Source organism: Lutjanus erythropterus, chromosome 3, assembly GCF_056507025.1.
Source record: "Lutjanus erythropterus isolate fLutEry1 chromosome 3, fLutEry1.hap2, whole genome shotgun sequence".
In the NCBI taxonomy this organism is placed as follows: domain Eukaryota; kingdom Metazoa; phylum Chordata; class Actinopteri; order Lutjaniformes; family Lutjanidae; genus Lutjanus; species Lutjanus erythropterus.
The window spans coordinates 157,501-172,096 of NC_139319.1; the positions used below are offsets into that span (position 1 = coordinate 157,501).

Genomic DNA, 14,596 nt, shown 5'->3' on the forward strand with positions numbered 1-14,596 from the left:
GCTCGCTGCTGGATCGCCGATGGCTTCTCAAAACCTGAAACACATGTGACACGGTCACATGACACATCAGCTGACCATAAACGTCTGGCTTCACCTGTTAGGGGAGATCTGTAACCTGATGTGTCATCTTATTTTCATTTTGTTAAAATTGGGGCTGAATAATGAATCAAATTCTCTGATTTCAGTTTCTTTAATGTGAATATTTCCTGGTTTCTTTCCTCTCTGACAGTAAAACTGAAGATCTTTGAGACATTCGAACATCAATCAACATTGTTTGATACCCATGAGAAATAATTTCATTATAATTAAATATAATAACGAGCTTGAAGCAGGAAAAAATCCTGTGTGCCTGAAAATGTTTTATTCACTGTGGGGGGGGGGGGCTTTGAGAGTATTGATCACGTATCACATCAAGAAGTTGGAATGAAAATTTCAAGGTTTTTAATAATGAAATATGAGCAGTTCACCAAAAAAAAAAAAAAAGATCAGTAACTATAAAATTGACATGACAGCTGAAGCGTTGCCGATGCCGACCTTCCTGCTGGTTAGGTGTTCGGCTGCTACTTTTCCCAAATCATTGTCAAAAAAACGAACAAGCACATTGAGAACTTTGTCCGTTTTGAGATTTGTCGCTTCGTCCACATTCACAGAAAAGGTGGCCTTTTTTAGCTTTTCAGCCAGCTGTCTCTCGAACTCGGGGACAAGGCCGTGTGTGTTTAAATAACTAGCATGGTCGTTGGAAACCGATAATTTAGCCAACGCATTTTTGTCTTTGGCTAACTTCTCGCACAGCTCCGGGTCACTGTGAACGAGAAATCGTGTTCAGCTATAAACGCAGTCATATGAATTTTCTGTTCTCACACACGGAGAGAGAGAGAGAGAGAGAGCACGGACACAAAAACAAGCTCCTGGCTCCTTCAGTTTTTGTTAGTCTTTATTTGGTCTTCAGAAATGACACAAACTGATTAATCAATTATCAAAATAGTTTGTGTTTAGTTTAATAATCAATTATTCAAAAATCATTGTAGCTCTACTTTAATTGTAGCTGCTTCTCTCAACATATTTTCAATCTAACTTGTACTTTCTTCATTGGTTTTGTAGTTTATTATCACTCTGCGTGCACAGAACTAAGTACAGGTGTGTGGAGGGGCTCTTCTTATAGTTGGTTTAAATTAAGAGTAAAATGTTCATTTGTGTTTTTTCATCCTATTTTGATGTTTTATTTAGTTGAAATGTTAAACAGATCAGCTGATTTATGTCCGTCTTGTCAACAGTAAACAAATCAGAACAACAAAGAGCCACAGCAGCCCGCCACAGTGTTTACTGAGGATCGACTCACTCCACAGAACTCCGTTCATATTTTTGGTGATTTAACGTTTCTTCACTTCTCTTCCAAACCCCTAGAGTTGACAGAAGAATATTTAATATTGACCAGGTTGTCAACAGTCTGTTCAGTCCTCCGGCTCTGTTCCTATGAGCTCTCTCTCTCACTACAGTTCATAAAACGGAGAACTCTTCACGGTGGATCAGCATTATCAAACTCAGTCTGGATTTATCTCAACATTACAATAATGGCGGACAGACAGCCACTGAAGCTGTTTGAGCAAAGAAAAATTAAATCTGAGTAAACTGCGCAGCCGCAGCTGATTAAGTGTTAGCGGGAAAGCTAATGCTAACAGAAATGTGGGTAAACATTTAAACAAGAAACATACGGACAGGTTAAAGTCGACGTTTCACATCAAAAACTTCATCAAGCCGTGTGAGTTGTACAGTTATAACGTGTTGATTAAGTAACGTGAGTCATTAATTAAAAAGAAAACGGCAGTTAGCTTTAGCCTCCGGAGCTAACCCCTCCCCCCGGAGGCCTCTCGGAGCCTCGGCCTACCGTAGGCGTATATGCCGCGGAGCAGGTCCTCCCGGAGACCCATGGTGTCGAAGGTGGGGGTGACGTCCACCTCCTCGCTGGTCTCGAACTCCACCTTGGTCATGTCCTCGTCCCTCAGCAGCCTCTTCCTGCTCTGCGTCCCGCCGGCAGCCATCTTTACTCTTTTACTCACAGCTCCGAGTGAATTTTACTCCGACAGAAACACACCGAGAGGAGCTAACAGCTAACTGCTAACACGGTGAGACGAACTGGAAAGACCGCACGTGTCGCGCTGATGACGTATGTGAGGGGCGAAGAGGTACATGACGTCACATCCATGAAGTGCATGCTGTAGGCCTTAATCATGGACGTGTTATAACGGTTCATTATGACATCGACTAGAGATGTTATATTTAACTGATTATCAATAATTAAATTTAATTAATTGCCACCTATTTTGATTATTGATTAATAGTTTTGAGACTTTTTTTTTAAAAAAGAAAAAGAGCAAATTCTCTGATTTCAGCTTCTTAAATGTGAATATTTTCTGGTTTCTTTACTTCTGACAGTAAACTGAATATCTTTGAGTTGTGAACAAAACAAGATATTTGAGGACGTCATCTTGGACTTTGATCAACATTTCCTGACATTTTATGAACCAAACAACCAATCAATCATTGGAAAACTGTGTCTCAACCATAACATGTAGTCCTTCTAAAAGAAGATAGATAAGAATTATGGTTTAAAAATGTGTATTTTGATTAGCATTAAGAGACTGAGACACAAAAAATAAAATGTCTGCTCACTACAACGCCGCTGTGAAATGAAAACATGGAACATTTTGTCAACTCTGTAAGACATCGACCCTTCATATACATTTAATAAAATATTTAATCACCAGGAGGTTGGCCTGTAACAAGGTTTAATAGACAAAAGTTTGACCTTTAAAATACATTTTACTGCAGAATTACAAAGCTTTAAAAAAAAAAATAAATAAATAAATGCAGTTTTTGTCACAAATCTGAGCATTAGTTTTACTTCATGTGACATTCGTCTACGTATGAAGTCAGTAACTTGATGTTTCATCTGAAAAAACTTAAATCTTTTCAAAATGCTGAACAATCAAGTTAATTAAAATTCTCAGTCAAACCTGACCTCAACACCTTCTGGTGGTCAAATGTCACAAAGACACAATTTGTCCAAAAGTCTTTTTATTGACTGATTATTGATTGATTTCTTCACTGTTGTATAGAAACATTATGTACATACATGAAGACAATGAGAGGTCAGAGGTCACAGAGTCCATAGACCCCTGACCTGCTGCTGCTCAGGTGTGTCCAAGTCCAAGTCTGACCAGGTCCTCCAGGTCCTGAGACTAACCAAGTCTTCTACAGACAACTAATCAGATCTGATCATAAAGTATTGATCAGTTCATCTTCTGTAATCAGACTGAGAGCAGAGTTCATGTGTGATCGAAACAACATCAGAGTTCAGATGAACGAGTGTCCTTAAATGCACCAACAGAGTGTTTTCTGTAGCCTTTCAGCAGTACACACTGTGTACTGTGTGTACTGTACAGTACACACTGTGTACTGTGTGTACTGTGTACTTTACATTCACAGTATAATTACTGTATGTGATGTATATGTTATCCTCCAATCAATGATCAAATCAAATGATCATTATTGATGAGAGAACATCTAATGATGTCACAGCAGAGCAGTTCACAGGTACTGATCCTGATGGCAAAAATAAACACAGAAAACAAACAAACTGAAAAATAAACAAATAGAAAAATACCAAGAAATCACAAGCTTCGAATCTGTTTACTGACCAAAGTACTGTGTAGGTTACTACAGTAATCTGTCGGTTGCTGCAGTACTTTGTAGTTTACTGTAGTACTCTGTTGGTTAATGCAGTACCCTGCAGGTTACTACAGTACTCTATAGGTTACAGCAGTATCCTCTAGATTACTGCCGTAGTCTATAGATTACTGCACTACTCTGTAGTACTGTGCTACTCTGTAGTACTGTGCAGTACTCTGTAGTACTGTGCAGTACTCTGTTCTCTTCAGATGTGCGCAGTCTGACATGTGATGATGAAGCACTGATGATGATGATGATGATGATGATGGAAAGCGGTGACTCTGATCTGTGGTTTTTGGGTGAACTGTTTCTTTAAGGATCATCTCTATGACAACGCAGTGTTTTGGCACTTTTTGTTTGTTTGAAATCATGAATATCGATCAGGAACTGAAACAATACAAACAAATACATTCAAATACTGTTGAATAACCACACAGGTGAGTGTGTGATGACATCATCAGTCTGATGACATCGCCTCTCTGAGACAGTTACAGAATAAAATCTGAAAGACAAATGTATTTTGATGTTAAGTTAAAATGATCAACTTCTTCCTGTAAAACATCCCTCAGTATATTCAGACTTTTATTGTGAAGTTTCAGGTGTTTCTGTGGTTCACTTCCTGTGTGATGAGTCTGTTGTTGACATGATGACGAAAAACACAAAAGTAAACAGGAAGTCGATTCTTCATCATGACAAAGTCACTGCAGTCTGATGATGTCCAGAGATCAGCTGTGTGTGTCATGTGACCATCAGTCATCTTTTGATTGGTGGACATCCAGACTGACGACCTGCAGCTCCGTCAGGTTGCTGCTGCTGCTCTGCTGACTGATCACCATCTGCACAACAGACCAAAACAGACAGGACAGACCAGAACAGACAGGACAGGACAGGACAGGACAGGACAGGACAGACAGGACAGACCAGAACACACAGGACAGGACAGGACAGACAGGACAGACCAGAACAGACAGGACAGGACAGGACAGGACAGACAGGACAGACCAGAACAGACCAGAAAAGGACAGGACAGGACAGGACAGGACAGACAGGACAGACCAGAACACACAGGACAGGACAGGACAGACAGGACAGACCAGAACAGACAGGACAGGACAGGACAGGACAGACAGGACAGACCAGAACAGACCAGAAAAGGACAGGACAGACAGGACAGACCAGAACAGACAGGACAGGACAGGACAGGACAGGACAGGACAGACAGGACAGACCAGAACACACAGGACAGGACAGGACAGACAGGACAGACCAGAACAGACAGGACAGGACAGGACAGACAGGACAGACCAGAACAGACAGGACAGACCAGAACAGACCAGAAAAGGACAGGACAGGACCAGACAGAACAGACAGGACAGGACAGGACAGGACAGACAGGACAGACCAGAACAGACAGGACAGGACAGGACAGACAGGACAGACCAGAACAGACCAGAAAAGGACAGGACAGGACAGGACAGGACAGGACAGACAGGACAGACCAGAACACACAGGACAGGACAGGACAGACAGGACAGACCAGAACAGACAGGACAGGACAGGACAGACAGGACAGACCAGAACAGACAGGACAGACCAGAACAGACCAGAAAAGGACAGGACAGGACCAGACAGAACAGACAGGACAGACAGGCCAGAATGGACCAGACAGAACAGACAGAACAGACAGGACAGACAGGCCAGAATGGACAGGACCGGACAGAAAAGACAGGACAGACCAGAACAGACAGGACCGACCAGAACAGAACAGACAGGACAGGACAGGACAGGACAGACAGGACAGACCAGAACAGACAGGACAGGACAGACAGGACAGACCAGAACAGACAGGACCGGGCAGAACAGAACAGACAGGACAGGACAGGACAGACAGGACAGGACAGGACAGACAGGACAGACCAGAACACACAGGACAGGACAGGACAGACAGGACAGACCAGAACAGACAGGACCGGGCAGAACAGAACAGACAGGACAGGACAGGACAGACAGGACAGGACAGGACAGACAGGACAGACCAGAACAGACAGGACAGGACAGGACAGACAGGACAGACCAGAACAGACAGGACAGGACAGGACAGACAGTCCATCATCAGCGTTAGATTATAATAATAAGATGATTATTACTGTCAACATGTTGGGTGAACTATCAGCAGTAGTAGCAGTAGTATCAGTAGTATATCAGCAGTAGTATCAGTAGTATATCAGCAGTAGTATCAGTAGTATATCAGCAGTAGTAGCAGCAGTATCAGTAGTATATCAGCAGTAGTATCAGTAGTATATCAGCAGTAGTAGCAGTAGTATCAGTAGTATATCAGCAGTAGTATCAGTAGTATATCAGCAGTAGTAGCAGTAGTATCAGTAGTATATCAGCAGTAGTAGCAGCAGTATCAGTAGTATATCAGCAGTAGTATCAGTAGTATATCAGCAGTAGTATCAGTAGTATATCAGCAGTAGTAGCAGCAGTATCAGTAGTATATCAGCAGTAGTATCAGTAGTATATCAGCAGTAGTAGCAGTAGTATCAGTAGTATATCAGCAGTAGTAGCAGTAGTATATCAGCAGTAGTATCAGTAGTATATCAGCAGTAGTAGCAGTAGTATCAGTAGTATATCAGCAGTAGTAGCAGTAGTAGTTTCAGTGTGGTCAGTTACCGGGTGGAGCTGGACTGCTGACACGGGGATCTGAGCAGCGACAGGAGGAAGAGAGGTGAGGAAGACCTGTGGGAGAGAAGCTGACACACACAATCACAGTGAATAACTACAAACAAACACAACCTGACAGCATAACCATGTGTAACCATGGAAATGGGGCAGTACCAGGGTCATGTGACTGGGCGTGGCCTGCTGGGGGGAAGGTGTTGAGGACGGTGAGGCTGCCATCACCCAGCGAAGATGTCGGCGTGGCGTACATGACCGTGTGACCGCCAGGGTACATCATGTGACCTGCCACTGAGGAGGAGGACGAGGAGGAGGATGAAGAGGAGGACGAAGAGGAGACGATGGAGGCTGCAGAGAGAGAGGGACAGACGAATCACATGAAGCAATCAGAGCTTTGATCTCCATGGTGCATTCAGGGACCCTTTCTGAAGATTTCTGCTCCTTTTACAGATGAAGAAGAGTCCAAAGTGGCGTCATCAAACATGACGATGCTACAGGAAGTTTAACATCACCAGACCAGATCAATGTTAGCTCAGCATTAGCTCAACGTTAGCTCAACGTTAGCTCAGAGAAAAAGTACAGACTATGATGGTAGTTTGGAGGAGGCGGGGCTACATTCTTGCCTGTGGAGGAGGAAGGGCTGTGGATGTCTGAGCTGCTCTGATTGGTGGAGGTCTGCTGATTGCTGGGCTGCACCTGGAAGGTCTGCAGCTGCTGAGAGACTCCACCTCCTGATGAACACATAGGTTAGCTGCATTACATCATCAATCACCGTCAATACACAAATCAGAACAGGACAATCAGAGAGTCTGCTGCAGTACACCTGTTCACCTGCCTGTCTCCTGTTCACCTGCCTGTCTCCTGTCTGTCACACCTGCCTGTCTCCTGTCTGTCACACCTGCCTGTCTCCTGTTCACCTGCCTGTCTCCTGTCTGCCACACCTGCCTGTCTCCTGTTCACCTGCCTGTCTCCTGTCTGTCATACCTGCCTGTCTCCTGTCTGTCACACCTGCCTGTCTCCTGTCTGTCATACCTGCCTGTCTCCTGTTCACCTGTCTGTCACCTGACCAGTTGGTTGGTCGGTCAGTAATTTGTTGTTTAACTGTATGATGAGTGGAGAAAGGTGATTGGTTCCAGCTGAAAGCTGCCATCATACATGTCACCTGACCCCAGATCAGTCAATAGCAGAATTCAGGTGTAACAGGTGGGTGTCCCCAGCAGAGGGCACTGCTCACTGTGGGTATTTATTATACAATATGTAGAAATCAAGAACTGAACACTAAAATGTGAAGATTTGAACCTGAATCATCACTAAATGTCCACCGTTCAGTTACTGTTTAATGTTCACATCCTGAGGTGTCGTGGACACATTATCACCTGACAAGAATGTGACAGGATTCATTAATTGAGAAAATAATCAATAGATTAATCAACAATGAAAGCAATTGTTAGTTGTGGGTGGAGCTGCAATATGGTAAAAAAAAAAGACTGCAATTACTTTGACTGAAATTGTGATATGATGCAATATGACCAGTTTTGCATCACAATTTTCATTTTTCAAAACCAGGACTTGATACTTCTGTTCTTTCAAATTCCAGGCCTCTCTACATGACTTTTATCTCAAAAATCCTTGAGAAGATAGTTTGCAGCCAATTAATGTTTTACCTGGAAGAGCACAAAATTCCTGAGGTGTTCCAGTCTGGTTTTAAAACCTTGCAGAGCAGTGAATCAGCTCTCTGATCAGTTTTTAGCTACAGACTCTGGTGACTGTGTTTAGATTGAACTGCTGTATTTGACACAGTGGACATGAAGTTTTAATCTCTGGTCTGAAACAGAGGCTGGGTATCAGGGGCGGAGCACTGGACCGGTTCAGGTCAGACTTGGTGACTCTGTGTCCTCTGCTCGTCTCTCATGTCCCACAGGGTTCAGGTTCAGGGTCTCTTCTCTCTCTACTTGCTTCCACTTGGTTCCATACTGAGGAATCATGGCGTCTCCTTCCACTGTCAGATTTATGTCCCTCTCAAAAAGAAAGATGCAGATTCTGTCAGACCGCTGCTCTTGATGACATAAAGGCCTGGATGGATGTAAACTTTTTAAACTTTCATGAGAAAAAGACAGAGGTGATGGTTTTTGGTGGCACCACTGGGCCCCTGTAGATCTGGGTTCCTTGGCCCAGTTCATTAAGCCGACCGTCACAAATCTTGGGTTTAAAGTGGAGCTGATCTCAAGCTCGACTGTCTCTGCCAAAACTAAACCAGTTGTTTCAAGGCAGCACTTTGAAACAGTAATCCAGGTCTTTGTGAGCACTAGGCTGGATTACTGTAGACCACTTCATGTGGGGTTTGTTGGTTCCTCCGTCGCTCGTCTTCAGACGGAGCAAAATGCTGCTGCACGTCTTTTAACTGGCAAAGGTAAACACGAGCGCGTCCCCCATTTCAGCCTCACTTCACTGGTTGCCCAAACATTTTAGGATCAGTTTTAAAATTCTTTTATTTACTTTTAAATCCCTCAGTGGTCTCGCCCCCCCTACCTCTCTGAGCTGCTGCAGTCTTATACCCCCCCGCCCTCTCAGGTCAGCTGATCAGCTGCTCCTGGATGTAAAACTCAGAGGTGACGTGTCTTTGCTGTAGCAGATCCTAAACTTTAGATCTGCGTCTCCACATCAGACAGGCCTCCTCTCTGTCTGCTTTTAAAACTCATCTTTTCTCCTTTTAACACCATGTGAGATGTTGAATGTATTGTGATTTTTATTTTATTTATATTTATTGATATATATATTTAGTTTTATTTGTTTATTGTTTTAATTTGTATAGCTGTTTTATGTCTTTTAATCTATTCCTGTATTTTATTTCTGTACAGCACTTTGGTCCACTGTGGTTGTTTTAAAGTGCTTTACAATTAAAGTTGGATTTTACTGAAAATAAAAATGATTAAAATCCTGATGATGTGACATTTGTTGGTCTGAAAGAAACAAACGTGTTTTCTTTAATCTGGAGACAAAGATTTGTATGTGAGAACATCTCTGCAGAACCAGTGTTTCAATATAATGATGTGTTTTTCACTTTGATAATATTGTGATTAATTGTGCAGCAACACGATACAATTTATCACCTCGTCATTAATTCTGTATTCATATTTAAACTGCATTGCTGTCAGACAATAACTCACGTGGCCAAACTTACACTGTTATTACACCATTATGAATGATTATAGCTCGATGCACTTTTTTGTACTCAATTCCACATCCATTCTCATATTTCTATTAATCGTTTATTTTTCATATGTTGCACTTTTAGATATATATATTACTGTTTGCGATGCATGTTGTGATGTTTTTAGGCTGGTTTTTAGCAATGAAATTGTGAGAACAAGAGAAAATCGCAAACAAAAGCAGCCACTAATAAAAATCAGGATGCATTCTGGGACATGTAGTTCATGGATATCAGACTTCCAGAATGCAGCATCAAACTGTGAAGCACAAACACAATGAGGAAACATGCAGGTTTGATTTTGGTTGAACTGTCCCTTTAAGAGTTTGTGAAGTTTAAAGAGCAGAGCACTGAAGCATGTGCACACACACACACACACACACACACACACACACACACACACAGAGACACACACACACACAGACACACACACACACACACACACACACACACACACACAGAGACAGACAGACAGACACACACACACACACAGACACACACATACACACACACACACACACACAGACACACACAGAGACACACACACACACACACACACACACACACACACACACACACACACACACACACACACACACACACACACACAGACAGTCTCTCTCTCCCTCTCTCTGGTGGGCATGGCTGCGTGCTGACCTGCCAGTGACACGGTGGCGGGGAGGCGGAGCAGCGTGGTCGGTTGTGTGGGTGGAGCGTGCAGCGTGGCGGCGGCGGGGCTGGGGGCCACCAGAGGGGGCCCCTGCAGCTGGCTGAGGGGGATGGTGTGAGTACCGGGGGGCAGAGACGCACCTGTGGACAGGTGAGGAAGGGGGGTGCGAAGCCACAGACAGGTTACTGCTGACAGCGTAGAGCTACAACATGGACAGAAGTATGTGGACACCATGGGACTGATCTGAGGACATTTTATGGACAAAATGATTGGTCAAAAAAATGTTTGACTGATTAACTGAAAATAATAAATAATAAAATAAAAAACATGGCCAGGTCCAAACATGTGGAGGACATGGACATGTCTATCACTTGTTTGGACCTGCTTTTTAACTGACGAGGTTCTGACAGGATCAACTGATCAATTCATGAAGAAAATGAGTGATTATTAGTAAAATATCTGTAAACAGTATCTGTAAATGATCGCACTCTGTTTGTCTTCATGTTTGACATTGTGTCCCAACTTCTGAAGCAGAGCAGACATGACAAGTGGATGACAGACACTGAACTCACCGCGTCACCCTGGAATTAAAAGGTTCTATAAGGGTTCTATCTGACACTTCTGTTGAAAATTAGTTCTTCACAGATTCTGTGACAATCTATTAACTTTATGTGAGAAGTTGTGCAATTTTAGGCTTTTTATTTATAAAACAAAGGTTTTATCTGCAAAAGTCAAACTAACCTAAGTAAATAAAATTCTGTGAGCCGGTCAGCACTTAGAAGGACCACAAGGGGACAAATCAGGTTCTACTTCCTTGTTATGTCACTGCTCTGCTCAGTGAAGAACACTCAGTCCTCTTCAAGTTCTATAAAGTCTTTAAATGTGTTCGATTTTAAATATGACACCTTTAAATATAGAACCTTACATCTCTCAGCAGAAAGAGAGTTCTTAGGATGAGAACGTTCTATCAGCATTTGACTTGTTCCAAGGACCATTTATTAATATTTAGATTTTGAAAATTTAGAAACATTTTGGGTTTTTGTTCAGAAATTTGTTCCATGTGTCAGTTTTATTGAAAACGTAAAAATGTTAACACTCAATATCTGAAAACTACTCAGAACACAGACAGAACATGATGGTTCCACGGTGACAACACAGACAGACAGACAGGTGAGACAGCAGGTCAGAGGAAGCTCCTCCTACCTGACATCAAGGTGAAGCCTCCGGGCAGAACGACACCAGCTGACGTCTTCAGCACCGTCCCGTTGGTGGAGGAAGTCGGCTGCCAGGAGGGGGCGCTGGTCTGCACCTGCATGGACACTGAGGACGAGGACGATGAAGAGGAGGAGGAGGAGGGCGTGGCCTGCGTGGTGCCAGGCAGGCTGGACACTGTGAACGCTGGTTTGATCAGATCCTGCAGGAACAGACATGCAGACGCGTACAAAGCTCGAGAGTCAACAACCAATCAGCACGAGCTGCAGTTCCTGTGACGTCCACTAGATGCTGCTGTTTGACACAGGTGGAATCAAACTGTGACTTTCATCAGGACACGAGATCAGTTCACAAAAAACTTGTCGAGTGTCATGTTACTGAAGGAGGAAATGAGTCATCGTCATATCCATCTGACAGTAATGTGTTAATGATTGAAATGTAATCTGATAGTTACTAATTACATGTTAAATTACCTCTAATGTCAGTGGTTGGTCTGTGGAGCGAACATTGGCATCTAGCTTATGTAGCTCATGTTAGCATTTTTTTTATATTATATATATTTCAAAATTGTAATCCTGCTAGTAATCCCCGTTTTACTAAATGTAACAGTATTCTGATTACAACTATTTTGTAACTGCAGTGGAATAGTTATTTTTTGCATCCTAATTACATAATCCCAGTACATGTAATCTGTTACTCCCCTGTTAGCCTGTTAGTGAGTTATGATGAGTTTTCAGTGTCATGAAGGTGTTTTCATCTGTTAGATCACCATGGTAACCGATGCTGAACTTCTCACCTGTCAGCAGCAGGTTATGTTCAGAGTTTCAGATTTAATCAGCTGTAACTGTTAATTTTTTTCCATTGTTCATTATCGATTTTCTTGATTAATTGATTAATTAATTAATTATTGATTGATTAATTTGTGACAGGATTAGGATCTTTTTTTCCAGGTCTGTCCTGTAACTGCTGTTTTCATTATCAATTAATCTATCAATCATTTTCTTGTTAAATTTATTATTTGTTTGATTAAAAGAAAAAGGCCGATCAGAGTTTCCCGTTAAGCTGTGCTGTCCTCCACACGTTCCCATTTATAAGTGCGGCGTTACCTTGGCGACCTCTGAGCAACCATCAGCTTCAGACACCTGGTAGGTGAGGTCGGTCTCCTCGAAGCCCGTGGCGCTCATCCTCTGGTCAGAGGAGGGGTCAGAGCGAGGCGGTGAGTCTGGCGAGTTGAGGCAGGTCTGGATCAGAGCTTTGCCCGTCTCTGAGGTGATCATAGGCTGCAGCTTCCTGGTGGCGAACGTGTACACGTGACCCGTCTCGCTGGCGACCAGCAGCAGCACCTGAGTACCGGTCAGCGTGGACAGCTCGTACGCCTGCAAGACAGGGAACAGAGATTCATTCATCCTGTCACAAACAGGCCCACATGTTTGGACCTATTGATCAAGGCTGTCCTGTAACGATCAATTATTCTGTAGATCAGTTTGTCCTTTAATTGACTGGTTGTTGAATATGTTGGTCATTGTCTCTCAAAGACGACATCCTCAGGAAAACAGAAAAAAATCACATTTAAAAGGCTGAAATCAGAGAATTTTGGCTTTTGATCTCTGATCTAAGTTGAACTTCTCATGGTCTCAACTCAGCAGTTCAATAAGCATCAATAAATTATCAATGAGTCTGATGAGAACATTTTATCTTCTGTGATCAGCTATCAATCTGGTCCACAGGCAGGACACAGTTTGATGTCTACCTGTCCTCATCACGTGACCCCTGACCTGTCACCTCACCTGTCCCCACAGACTCACCTGTCCTCTCCTGTCCCGTCAGACTCACCTTCTTCATGATGCCGGTCTTCCTCTTGCTGAACGTGGTGTACCTCCTCAGTTTGTTGTCGATGAACTCCATCTTGATCTTGACCCGTCCTCTGGTCTTCTTCCCGGGTCTGGCTCCAGGGACCCCCGAGCTGAGCCCGCACGGACCCCCGCTAACACCCGCGACCTCCCTCTCGCGCCTCTCCCGCTTCACCCCCCTCCTGTCCCCACCTGAACCCTCATCGTCCCCGGAGTCAGAGTCCTGCTCGGAGCCGCTGTAGACCACCTCGGTGGTGAACTCTCTGTCGGTCGCTGTCGGTCCGGTTCTGGTCCCCATTCCAGCTCCGCCGCCTGCCAGCATCCCCCGCAGGGTGTCTCCGGCCCGGTCTCGACACCTGCTGCTGCCCGCGGTCTAAAGCTCCGGAGTAGCGGCGTAAGGAGCAGCAGTCCGCTGGCTATCCGAGCTCACAGCCCAGCCAGCACCGTTAGCTTCACCGCTAACACCGCTAGCTTCACGGCTAACCGCTAGCAGCTAACAGCTAGCAGCAGTGAGCCGTTACTTTAGCAACAAGTAAAGCCTCCGTGTTCGCCATTAAAGTGAGAATGAGCGGGAGAGGGGCCGCACAACACCAGAGAGAATTCCAGTCCACATGTCTTCCTCCGCAGAGCTCCCAGTTTGACTAGTGTAACAGCAGAAAGTTCTAAAGTTTGACTGTTTGTGTCCAGTTAACCAGAGGCCCGACACACACACACACACACACACACACACACACACACACACACACACACACACACACACACACACACACACACAGAGCTCTACATAAGGAAATGACTAGCAGCACCCGGCTGTATCCCTCCGCTGTGACAGATAGTTCCACATACTGAATGCTCTGTATCCTCTCTTCTTCCTCTAAATGTCACACGCGCGTTCACAAACGTCACATTAATGTTTTCTACATAACGTATTATTGAACTGGTGTGACGGTAAAGGATGCGGCGCGCAGTGATACCAAAAGACGACGTGTTGATTCTGATATGCAGGGGAACTACTTTCTGCCATATAAAGAAACACGTCTCCTTTTATGGCGCTGTCGCTCCTTATATGGTCATTCATTCAGAGCATCAGCGGTTCTCTGTGAAAAACTACAAGCACGTGTAGAGAAGAGAAAACAGGAGAAGAAGAAGTGCGAGAGGCGGAGTGTTAAAGTCCAGATGAAATATGAACTATTTCAGATCACATCCTCACTCACATGATTTCATAAAATAATTATTAATATATATATT

The 14,596-nt window shown here is 43.8% G+C and overlaps 2 protein-coding genes across 4 annotated transcripts in view; both read right to left on the bottom strand.

Annotated features, from left to right (window-relative positions):
• Window positions 1–2,157, bottom strand: part of eif4a3 (eukaryotic translation initiation factor 4A3) — a 10,654-nt gene extending 8,497 nt beyond the window's left edge. The window contains exons 1-2 of the mRNA XM_084714500.1: window positions 1,886–2,157; window positions 1–34 (exon numbers count right to left, since the gene is read on the bottom strand). The exon at window positions 1–34 is cut by the window's left edge and continues 39 nt beyond it. Coding sequence (XP_084570626.1) covers window positions 1–34; window positions 1,886–2,039 — 188 coding nt within the window. The 5' untranslated portion in view covers window positions 2,040–2,157. The remainder of the gene's footprint in view (window positions 35–1,885) is intronic.
• A 2,126-nt stretch (window positions 2,158–4,283) lies between these two features.
• LOC146329276 (serum response factor-like) lies at window positions 4,284–14,217 on the bottom strand. 3 transcript variants are annotated; one of them, XM_084714509.1, is made up of 8 exons: window positions 13,332–14,217; window positions 12,605–12,874; window positions 11,490–11,700; window positions 10,274–10,426; window positions 7,032–7,139; window positions 6,568–6,756; window positions 6,403–6,482; window positions 4,284–4,565 (listed from the first exon to the last, which is right to left on the bottom strand). In XM_084714509.1, exons 1-8 carry the CDS (start codon window positions 13,668–13,670, stop codon window positions 4,479–4,481), a joined length of 1,437 nt encoding a protein of 478 aa, XP_084570635.1. In that variant the 5' UTR covers window positions 13,671–14,217; the 3' UTR covers window positions 4,284–4,478. The 3 variants fall into 3 exon arrangements, with proteins under 3 accessions (XP_084570635.1, XP_084570636.1, XP_084570637.1); XM_084714510.1 differs by lacking the exon at window positions 10,274–10,426; XM_084714511.1 differs by lacking the exons at window positions 7,032–7,139; window positions 10,274–10,426 and having other exon boundaries at window positions 13,332–14,216.
• Between the last annotated feature and the right edge of the window lie 379 nt (window positions 14,218–14,596).

Bases quoted from the DNA above. Each gene is read 5' to 3' on its own strand.
- LOC146329276 (XM_084714509.1), bottom strand. From the start codon at position 13,670: ATGCTGGCAGGCGGCGGAGCTGGAATGGGGACCAGAACCGGACCGACA. The intron at 11,701-12,604 runs GTAACGCCGCAC...CTGTTCCTGCAG, and splicing joins GTTGCTCAGAGGTCGCCAAG to GATCTGATCAAACCAGCGTT. The intron at 10,427-11,489 runs GTAGGAGGAGCT...ACCTGTCCACAG, and splicing joins AGGCTTCACCTTGATGTCAG to GTGCGTCTCTGCCCCCCGGT.